Consider the following 12087-nt stretch of genomic DNA (forward strand, 5'->3'; position numbering starts at 1 on the left):
CAGGCACAGCCATCAGGAGCAATTTGCGGTGTCTTCAGTGTCTTGCCCAAGAACACTTCGACATGCGGACTGGAGGAGCCGGGGATCAAACCACCGACCTTCTGATTAGTCGACCACCTGCTCTACCTCCTGAACCACAGCTGCCCCGGTGTCCAGTAGGTGGAGGTATATAGGGCAGCTGTAGGTTGAGACTGACAGATCACATCCGGGGTATAGGGTGACCTGATCCATATACTGTATGTTGACACACAAAGATGGACACTGAGAACGGACGTGGCTGAGACCGATTACCACGCCGACAAGTGGCGGCATTGAGCAAGGCAGTCGGCTAGCTGGTGAGACCACGGAGAATGATGGACTCATGTGGAGCTACTGTTTGCTAAGAGCAGCTGATTGTAGGTGTGGACACCGACAACTTCACACTTATGTGAAAAGAGTGGATGCTATTTCCAGCTAATGGTGGCTCCAGCGTGGAGATGCTAGCTCATGACAGCACACCACCTGATAGACTCTGATGGAGAAAAATTAACAATACTGGATTTCCATAACGGTATACCTGGACCTGCATCACGACACACCACGTTTGAGCTGAGCAGCGCCTGTCTACTGTGCTGATGCTTTGGGCCCATGCCAGATCAGTTAGCGGGAGAAGAAGTAAAGAACTGTAAGTTAATAAATTTTTACCCTTAGAAAGTTAACTCTAAAAATATAAGAGAAACACATGAGTATGTGCAGCACACCACACAGTCAAGTCAAATGCAATGTATTGTTACATTGGGGGGTGCTAACGGTAGGAGCTAACTGTATTGGTTAGGCTTAGAGGTTAAACAAAACATAAAGCCCAGATAGAACATACTGCAACACATCAAATGTTTAGGGCACAGGCTTTGAAGTGGGAACGAGTTTGACTTGATTTAGTTTGGGACATGCTATACTGAATGAAGACTATTTTAAGGCTTTTAGGGAAATTAATATGAAAATATTGGAGACACATTTGGTGCAATATCTATTGTGTCCATCTGTGTGTGTGTGTGTGTGTGTGTGTGTGTGTGTGTGTGTGTGTGTGTGTGTGTGTGTGTGTGTGTGTGTGTGTTTGCGCGCGCGTGTGCGGTTTCCATCTCCTGCCATAAGTATGGGTAATGAGTGGAAATAGAGTTGTTTGGGCAATATTTCAAAAGCTCACTCAGCCAAACAATGAGACATTAATGGCCACAATATTAATGGAATGAAAGAAACAGAATAGGACTTATTTGTAATCTCATCAGTGTTATGAAGAGGAGGCCATACAAGAAATAGAATCTCTCTTCCTCACGAACACACAAAACACTCACAGACAGACATAATGCACACGCTTGCACACACTCACAGACAACGATGCAAGTGGTTTAATGAGGACATCCATCAGGTGACTAGAAGAGGTTTGAAACACAAACTGTTGGTCCTGGAGGCAAACATCACTCTTAAACTGATGCTGTGGCATTCATCATTCAGTCACTTCAGCCTTTGAAGTCACAACTCTGCAGACTATTCAGCTCAGTCACATTTTAAGATGACAGACTATAGGCAACCATTAGCATTAGCAGTTTGTAATGGTTTCTTAACTGTTTCAGCATCATACAATTGTCCCATCATAATGTCCATGGGTTATGACAACTGTTACCTAAATTACCAAAGATTGAGGTCGCTTTCACATACAGTATAATATAAGCTGTTTAGTCCGCTGTAACCGCGCCAGAGTTCGTTTCCTCGGATAGTGCGCTTCGTTTGGGGTGGTGTGAAAGCGCAAACGAACTCTGGGGCAGAACAAACAAACAAACTCTGGTCCGCTTGAAAACGTGGGTCTCGGTTCGCTTCCAAGTGAACGCTGGCGCGGTTCGTTTGTTGTGTGAAAGCAAAACGGACTAAACACAAGAGCGCCAGTGCATCTCATGCACTCATGCAGTGCATCATGAGTAGAAGACGGTAGAAGGGAGCAAAACAAACACTGCGGCATGCACACGTGTACAGTACCTGCACGCTGCGTCGTGACGTACGTCGTCATAACATCACATTTCTCAACAGCTGGCCGGCTTGCCTATCTCCTTTGATATGTAGGCTACTCTCATCTGCAGAATGAAATGTTCAACAGCTTGCTGCCTCATCTGCTGCTCATATTGGGCACATTCTTGTTAAATAATTATTTGATAGTAAACACCAAAGTAAAACCAGAAATCCCAATATCGCAGGTGGTGTTGCTCCATGGTTTGTGTTTTGTGGATTCACTTGTGTTGTTCAGTCAGCCATCAGCCAGGCAAGAAGCCTGCTGAAGAGAGGAGAGATTTCCCTTCTCTATTCTGTCCAATAGACGAGTGGCTGTTTCGACCACGTGACATTGTTTAGAAAGTTTGGTGCACTTGGCAAATTACATGTGTGAAAGCGAACCAGACCAAATGAAAATCGCAACAATGTTGCAACTTCACCCCCCGAATCGCACCGAGTCCACCAGCTTATACTGTATGTGAAAGCGACCTTAAGGCCCACACGCACAGGGAGCGTCAGATCCCAGCGTTTGGAAGCCCACCCATTGTTTTAAACGGCCGAACACGCACCAAGAGCATTTTGATGCGCGTCAAACTGTCTTGACGCTCGTACTCTGGCGGTACGGCCACATCTACGCGTCGTTTGACGCGGGCTGGCGCTGCTGCCCATCCACTTTGTATTGGAACATGCTGCTCGACGCCTCGCGAAGCATGCTGGGAGACCAGACGACGCGTAGCAGGCTTGTGAAGCGACAGTGGGCAACAGAGGGGGCGGGGTGGAATTTGACAAAGTACAAAGCTAGCCAATTGAGCTCATCCTAGGACCTATCCTACCCTTCCTGTCCTCTTCCACTTCCTCTCTACCACCAATTTTCAAAGAAGCAAAGTAAATCTAGCAGCAGCTAGCTTGGGAGCTAGCTGCTGCTTCCGGATTTCCACGCCCACCAAGCGTCAAGCGTCCATACAGCCAAGCGTCAGCCCGCGTCAAACGATGCGTAGATGTGGCTGCACCGTAGCCTATTTTGTAGCGTACCTTTCCTCTGCAGTAGGCAGCAGCACTGTGCTCCAAACCGCGCCGGAGCTTCTCCCCATGTTTAGAAAGTGATTAAGCGGTTTATTGAGTCTAGCAGGGTAACTGCGGCGGATAGTCGGACCTGATTCTACGGTTATAATCCGCAGTTCATGTTTAGAAGAGGCTTATGACAGGGGCTCAAAACTATAACAACTTTTTTTAATCGGTCAATTGTGCCTGATTACATATAAATTAGTGGCCATTTCCCCCAAATAGTGATGGTTCTGTCATTCTGTGGTGTATACATTTCAGAGCTGACGCTTGCAGTGCGCTATAGGGGAAGATCTTGACGCGCGTCAAATGACGAGCGTCAAGATTCGCTCCCTGTGCGTGTGGGCCTTTAGTGTTGATTTGAAAACAAATGAACTCTAGCTGTGTATACTGAACAACTGCGGAAACCAGACATGGACACTGCTAAAACAAAACACACAAACTTCTTTACAATGTTGCTATGTTTTCATTTGCTACTGTAGCTTTGTCCAACTGTCTGTCCATTGTCCAACTTTCGAATATCATCATTTTGCAATTGTGGGCTCACTGGGAAGTATTGGAAGCCACTAAGCAAAAACATTTCCAAAATGAAACCAACATGCATTAAGCCTTCACCCCTCCCATATCATTTTACAAGGGAGACATTTTAGAAAGTGTCACACATTTGGAAATACTTAAAGCCCCAATCAGTAAGATTTTTGACATTTTTTTACTGTAATATAAGAGCTTTTTAGTCTTAGGACATGGTAGATTGACTTGTAATAGGGAGACTCTCTGCTTTATTTATCCCACACCGCCCTCCATTGGCCAGCACTGGGACTAAGCAGTTTGCTGTCAGCGTCCCGTGTCAATAAAATAGAAAAAAGAAAAGGATGCGCGCATGCGCTGTACAGCGTAAGCGCCGTCTGCATGAAAGCAAGGAAGTAACTCGATTCGGATTTGCTACGAAAATGATGTTTCACGGAACTATGGATTATTATTTCATCACGTGGTGAGTACCCGATGTCACAACATGTACATAGAGCTTTCTGGCGCTGTGTTTTGTTGACTTTGAACGGCGATATCGTTATCGATACTAATGCACGCAGAGGGCGCAGTTGGAAAACTTACTGAATGGGGCTTTAAAAAATAATAGTTATTGTTGTGAAAGTACAATGAAATGTCACTGGTTTCCCTGACCAGCTGAGGAAATCTGGCTGGGCAAACTGAATGACAAACACGCTTCCCTCCCTGAGCAACTAAACCTTTGAGGTGCCCTTGAGCAGGACATTAAATCCCAATCCCTCCAGTGGAGCTGCTCAGTGACCACCAGTAGAAGAGTGTGTGAATGTTATAAATGTATTAATTTAAACTAGATTTCTGAAAGGAGCCTGTGCGCTCTCAGTCAATTTTCCCCAGGCGAAGAAAAAACTCCCTATTGAATATTATTGAGGTTATGAGGTATCTGAGGATTTTAATTTTTTGGAAGAAGAAATAAGTCTGCATTTCTTCATGAATGGACTTCATGACTTTCAGGTAATACTTTCAGGTGAATTTACTTTTATATTGCATATACACCATGGAACTTGTAATCAGTTGTGGGAGTGGAAATGGAGCTAACTTGTAAAATTGATGTGGGATTTTTTTTTTTTTTTTTTACAGTTAAGACTCAGATTCTTAAATTAAAACATGCCCCCAGGGCAGAAATATGGACGTAACTAGTAGTAAAACTATTTGACCCCCAATATGCAATCGGTTTTTCGAAATAACACCTATTTGGAAATATAATTTTGGAGAGCCATGAGACCACACAGCGGACCGACCATCTCAGCTCGTGTAACCCGGCTGCAGAATGGTCTCAGGTGGATAACTTTATCGTCGGAGACGGACGCAAGTGGCACTCGCTGGAGCTCAGGAGTATGAGAGCAGTTTCAGCTCCAGAGGGAAGGAGTTTTATCTCCAGAGAGGGGATGATGTATAGTATAGTAGTGAGACACATTGTGAGACACATTGTTCATTTGTTTGCGCTCTCCCAGGAACTTTAGCAGTCTGACTCACCATTGCTTGTGGTCTGCATCACAGTTGCAGTCGTATTTGGGGTCGGTGCAGTTCCTGTCGATGCCACAGGCGCATTTCTGGATGCCAGGTCCTGAGCCGCCCCAGTAGAAGTGCTTCTCACTGCCCCGGCCCACCCACCATGTGTAGGGGGTTCCTTCTGTGGAGAGACACACACACACACACACGCACGCGCGCGCACGCACGCGCACGCACGCGCACGCACACACACACACACACACACACACACACACACACACACACACACACACACACACACACACACACACACACACACACACCCTGTAAATTCCTTTGGAAATCTTTCGTAGAAAACTACACAACCCACCCCCAGAACAAAACTCACAACACCTGCGTTGCTCTCACATGCACACACAGTTACAGTGGAGAGAAAAGCCCAAACTTTTATGAAGGGGATGAAGGCACTGTCCAAACTCTGGCCCATTACACATGATTAATCATTCATCGTTCCAGGCTTAAGTCCCATTAAAGTGATTTATATTGGCACCTGCCAGCTGCAAGCTGAATATAATTCATTAGCCCAACATGTTTTACACAGCTGGACCGCTTCCAATGAGTCTGGCAGAGACTCGCTCACAAATCACACCTGTGTTCTGAGAGACCTGTGAAAAAACTCATCGGCTATACATTAATACATTCATATATTGATCTATTGTTTTACTGTGCATGCATTCCTGTTCATTTGCACTGCACGTATGTGTGTGTGTGTGTGTGTGTGTGTGTGTGTGTGTGTGTGTGTGTGTGTGTGTGTGTGTGTGTGTGTGTGTGTGTGTGTGTGTGTGTGTGTGTGCCTGTGAGTGGCTGTGTTTTAGCGAGTGGCTAAGAGGTGAAGGATCACTGATTTTTAATAAGAAATGTAATATTGTTTCCTTTGCCTTGGATAACACAGTCTGGTATGGCCCAGTAACTAGGCAGAGAGAGGTTTAAATATTTTCCAGCCTGCCAATATATCACATCAGCAGCGAGGGGGTGAAACAATATTATGTTTATCACTTTATTCGGGGGGAGAATAAGTTGAATTGTCAATATTGCTTTCTCAAACTCCATCAGAGACAATGCAATTCCAAGGGCTTTTTTTTTTTTTTTTTTACAGTCGATATTGAAGCCGACTTGTGATGCTGCACAATTGCATTGAGAAGTGTGATATATATTATACTTATGGAGTGGAGGCTAAACTCAGGGAGGGAGCTATGGCTGTCTTTATTCTGTGTGTGTGTGTGTGTGTGTGTGTGTGTTAGTGGTTGCATGAACTCGTCGATGTGTCGACGCGTCAATGTAACTATCAATCGTCGTAACTATCGAATCGTCGATGTCTACCGGAGGACATCGAAAAGTCGTCACATGGTTTGAGAGTTGCACTTAAAGCGCTGCCCCAGGCAAAGAGCAGCCTGCCAGAGCTACTCTTCTTCTGTCTTTTTCCACACGTGTCTCTATATTTACTTTGACTAGATTGATTTGGTAATCAAAGTAGTAAAGCTACATTACGTTATTTGGCTTATAACTACACATGTATGTGGCTTTGCATGTTCATTGTTTTTCTCGCCATCGAGTACTTAGCCTACTAAATGTTACAGGGACCAGCTGGGGTGTGTTCAATAGCTATGAAAACGGTGCGCACAGTTTTGCTATACGGTCCCTAGGTTGAACGTTTCAAATGCATCACCGTTTCCGTTGAAGTAAACATTTTGCTACGTGTTGTCAGGGCTGAACTCACCCTATCCTGACAGTGTGCGGTGTGGCTCTTGGTGCGAGTCTGCAAGACCAAATCCCCAAAGAGCTAGAAGGAAATACAGCCTCGGGAGGAGGGAGGCGACGGTTAAGGAAGAGGAGAGATAACATTACAATATACTAATACAACGCTTTCTATCCAGAGTTTAGCCGCCCGCTTCCAGCTGGACAGGAGTTGTAGTAAGTGAGAAGAGCAGCAAGATCAAGTCTGGACATGACAGTCAAACGTGTGCAGCCCGGGCATCAAACTAAGTCTCAATCATATTACTTGCCCACATAGTTTTCCCAATTGAATCAAGTCATAGATTGTGTTTACATTTCTCCTGTGTCATCAACTCAGTGACCAAGACAACTTTTTTCTTTCTTTTTTTCACCACTAGTTGACGTCGACTCGACTTTATTGGTGGTCAACTTGCAAAATGCAACCCCTAGTGTGTGTGTGTGTGTGTTTGACCTGGGGACTCTGTGGGTTTATTGTCCTCATGTGTGTGTGTGTGTGTGTGTGTGTCTGTTTGACCTGGGGACTCTGTGGGTTTATTGTCCTCATGTGTGTGTGTGTGTGTGTGTGTGTGTGTGTGTGTGTGTGTGTGTGTGTGTGTGTGTGTGTGTGTGTGTCTGTTTGACCTGGGGACTCTGTGGGTTTATTGTCCTCATGTGTGTGTGTGTGTGTGTGTGTGTGTGTGTGTGTGTGTGTGTGTGTGTGTGTTTGACCTGGGGACTCTGTGGGTTTATTGTCCTTGTGTGTGTGTGTGTGTGTGTGTGTGTGTGTGTGTGTGTGTGTGTGTGTGTGTGTGTTTGACCTGGGGACTCTGTGGGTTTATTGTCCTCATGTGTGTGTGTGTGTGTGTGTGTGTGTGTGTGTGTGTGTGTGTGTGTGTGTGTGTGTGTGTGTGTGTGTGTGTGTGTGTGTGTGTGTGTGTGTGTGTGTGTGTGTTTGACCTGGGGACTCTGTGGGTTTATTGTCCTCATGAAGAGAATTAGCCTCATCTCTCTTCAGGCCGCTGTTCAGACAAGCTATTGTCAGTGGGGTTAACACTGCCTACTCAAGAGACTCTCCCTGTGTGTGTGTGTGTGTGTGTGTGTGTGTGTGTGTGTGTGTGTGTGTGTGTGTGTGTGTGTGTGTGTGTGTGTGTGCGCGTGCGTGTGTGTGTGTGTGTGCGAGTGCGAGTGTAACCAAAGTGAATCAGTGCCGATTCCTCGTGAGTCCAGAGTGGTAGCGAGTAGGTTGGTTTAACTCACTCCCCCAGTATAAAGGCACGTTAATCAGCTCCGCCAAGGGAGCTAGCTCTCTTGGTGTAGTGGTTAGCGTGTCCGTCCGAAGGTCGGCAGTTCGAATCTACCCCTGGGCAAGCTGCAAGTACCACCTACACAACGCCGTTACGTGTGTCTGCGTGTCGTGTGTGCGCGCGCGCGTGCATGTGTGTGTGTGTCCTTTGCAGGCGCAAAGGGGAGAAGACTGGGAAAAAGTGAGAGAGAGAGAGAGACAGATAGAGAGACAGATAGACAGACAGAGAGAGAGGGACAATGAAGTAAGATGGAAGCAGTGAAAGAGACACCAGAGACAGGCCGGGAGGAGAGAGAAATGAACTGGAGAGGAGACAGGACACTCGCCTTGTCTCATGGATCTGTTGCTCTGCCTCGTGGGACGGACGTGTTCCCACAGCCGTTTAACCAATTAAAGCTCAAAATGGAGAGGGGGCGGGACTCCCTAAACACAGCAGAATGTAACAGTCTGTGTGTCTCGTCTTTCTCAGTTGAGCCCCGCCTCCACCTTTTCTGTCTCGCAGCCAAATCCCCCAACAAACACACATGAAGGATGGATAAGGCCTGGGGTTGTGTTCCTCTGGTGTCCTCCAGGGACCGCCACAAGATGCTACTTAGTCTGACGGCTTTATCTCTGTGTTATTCCAACACACACACACACACACACACACACACACACACACACACACACACACGTAGACAAACACATGCACGCACACGCACACACACACACACACACGCGCGCGCGCGCACACACACACACCATCATGCCTGCTGTGTTTTGTGCAGAGCCTCCTCATCCTCCCTGAGGAAAGACAAATAGGACAGCGGAGGGAAAGACAGAGAGAGGAGTGAAAGAGAGAGAGAGAGCGAGTGGGCGAACGAAGGAGATAGGGGGCCTCTATGAGATAAGGAGAGTGACAGTAACAGGGAGGGCGAGAGATGAAAAGAGAAGGAGGGAGTGTGATCACTGTCTTCACCGCGTGACGAGAGAAAACGCCGACCTGACAGTTTCATCCCTTTCTCATAACCGTCAATGCCTTCGCCGGGCAATTAGATCCAAAATGGCGGGCCATAATACTCCTATCCCTGTCAGAATGATCACAGCCTTTTACCACGCGTTCATGACAACTCGGAACGCAGGAAAAAATGGGCTCCGACCTGTAAACAAATTAATTGAACGATCGTCGAGGTCGGAATTACAGGTCAGAAATTCAGGTATCATTTTGAGCTCCGATTTGTCCGAGTTCACGTCATCAAAGTGTTTTTTTACCTAATTTGAGGTGTAATTATGCACTATGTGATTATATTGTTTAGATTTCACTCTGATTATAGCAATATGTTGAATTCAACAGCTAGTTTACCAATGAAGTTAAACATACACAGCTGCTGTGTATGTTTTTGTAACTCCGACCGTCCCCGAGTTAAAAACAGCGTGAACGCAACTATTCCGGGGTTCGGAAAGAATTCAGAATTGAAAGTTGAATGTGGCATTTCACTGTACTGGAGTAGGACTGAGGACAAGCGTAATGTTCATATCAGGGGATCACGCCCCTGCCAGGCAGAGCATGAAGTAAAACCTCAAAGATGGCACTCAACATGCAGTTGCTCATATCTCCAGTCTGGAAGAAGGTGGCTTTTACAAAAGGCATTCATAATCCTTATAGCCTTGACGTGCCCATAAAGCGGTCTGGGACATCAGCTTTTAGTTTGCATCTTTACTGGAGTCATTACATCCAAAATGGTGGTCGTTATTTCCGCCACTTGTGCTCCCACACCTACAGTAGTGCAGAGTGTTGCTGAACCCATGTATGTACCAACACACACACACACACACACACACACACACACACACACACACACACACACACAGACACAGACACAGACACACACACACACACACACACACACACACACACACACACACACACACACACACACACACACACACACACACACAGACAGACAGACATGCACACACACACACACACACACACACACACACAGACACACACAGATACACACACACACACAGATAAGAATGTGTGCGGTACGTCATGCTGCTCTCATTACACAGAGCTCTAAGGAGTGTGGAAGTGAATGGATTCCCTCCTCTAACTAGAGCAGCTACTGTATCACTGAGGGAGGGGGGGGGGGGACGGGGGGCAGTCTTGCACATGCTGCTAGCCCTGGTCTTCATTGAAAGAAACTCATCAGGAGACATAGGCTCCCCTTGCAAAACAAGCACAGCTCCTGGACAAGCCCACGGCCCATATTGCAACCTAGGGGGCGGGCTTACGTGGTTATATAGGTCAGTATTCACCTTATTCACCACGCCCACTTTTTCTCTCTTCCGCGTTCGACGCAACGTGTTTGTTCTTCCAGTCCAGCGCTAGTTGGCGGCCATTTTCCTGGGTTTCCAAGTTTGGCAACATTCAGAATTAAGCTACACTGCGGCCAACTTCAGTTACATGTTCATAACGTTGCTGCTGCGAGGAGCCGATGGCTGTACCCGGTCGGCATTTAACGTTAGTTACAAAACACGTCGACAGTGTTTTCTCACTGCCAGTAGCTGACACATGTGTAGACCACGCTACAGCTACACTGACACATGTGTAGACCACGCTGCAGCTACACTGACACATGTGTAGACCACGCTGCAGCTACACTGACACATGTGTAGACCACGCTGCAGCTACACTGACACATGTGTAGACCACGCTGCAGCTACGCTGACACACGTGTAGACCACGCTGCAGCTACGCTGACACACGTGTAGACCACGCTGCAGCTACACTGACACATGTGTAGACCACGCTGCAGCTACACTGACACATGTGTAGACCACGCTGCAGCTACGCTGACACACGTGTAGACCACGCTGCAGCTACGCTGACACACGTGTAGACCACGCTGCAGCTACGCTGACACACGTGTAGACCACGCTGCAGCTACGCTGACACACGTGTAGACCACGCTGCAGCTACGCTGACACACGTGTAGACCACGCTGCAGCTACGCTGACACACGTGTAGACCACGCTGCAGCTACGCTGACACACGTGTAGACCACGCTGCAGCTACGCTGACACACGTGTAGACCACGCTGCAGCTACGCTGACACACGTGTAGACCACGCTGCAGCTACGCTGACACACGTGTAGACCACGCTGCAGCTACGCTGACACACGTGTAGACCACGCTGCAGCTACGCTGACACACGTGTAGACCACGCTGCAGCTACGCTGACACACGTGTAGACCACGCTGCAGCTACGCTGACACACGTGTAGACCACGCTGCAGCTACGCTGACACACGTGTAGACCACGCTGCAGCTACACTGACACACGTGTAGACCACGCTGCAGCTACGCTGACACACGTGTAGACCACGCTGCAGCTATGCTGACCATGTGTGTGTTTGTGTAAGCAAAAGAGGGAGAGAGCGTTTATGTGCTTCTCTCTTTGTCTATGTTGTGTGTGTGTCTGCATGCTGCCACACTGTTAATCTGTGTCTTTGTCTCAGCATCTTTGCCCGGCTCCGCGTCTGTTGGCATTGTCTCAATCTTTGCGCTCCCTTGGCCAACCGCCCCTCTCTCTCCCTCTTATCCGTTTCTACCTCCTCTTTGCACTCCCATATCTCCTGCTCTACCAGGCTTCTCTCTCACTTCCTCTCTCTCATATCTGTCTTACTCACCTTTTCCCTACGTTCTCATATCTGTTGGTCTCTGTGGCCCTGTCTCTGTCTGTATCTCTCTCTCTCTCATTCACCCTATCTATCCCATGTCTCCATGACTCGTTCCTGGCATTTAATCTCTTCATGTTCTCATTAGTCCTGCGATAATCTGCACTTTAATCCATCCTAATCGCTAAGTCCCATAGCTCTGATCCTGATCCCCCTAGCTTTCTCTCTGTGTATCCCCTATGCTCTGATCTGCAT

At 47.3% G+C, this 12087-nt stretch overlaps 1 protein-coding gene across 1 annotated transcript in view; it reads right to left on the reverse strand.

Annotated features, from left to right (window-relative positions):
* Nucleotides 1-12087, reverse strand: part of LOC310772489 (contactin-associated protein-like 2) — a gene marked incomplete at both ends in the record, with an annotated part of 736946 nt that overhangs the window by 116347 nt on the left and 608512 nt on the right. The window contains one exon of the mRNA XM_083632310.1: nt 5119-5275. Coding sequence (XP_083488436.1) covers nt 5119-5275 — 157 coding nt within the window. The remainder of the gene's footprint in view (nt 1-5118; nt 5276-12087) is intronic.

The sequence above is a fragment of the Poromitra crassiceps genome (genome assembly GCF_964638095.1).
Source record: "Poromitra crassiceps genome assembly, chromosome: 2".
NCBI classification, from domain to species: domain Eukaryota; kingdom Metazoa; phylum Chordata; class Actinopteri; order Beryciformes; family Melamphaidae; genus Poromitra; species Poromitra crassiceps.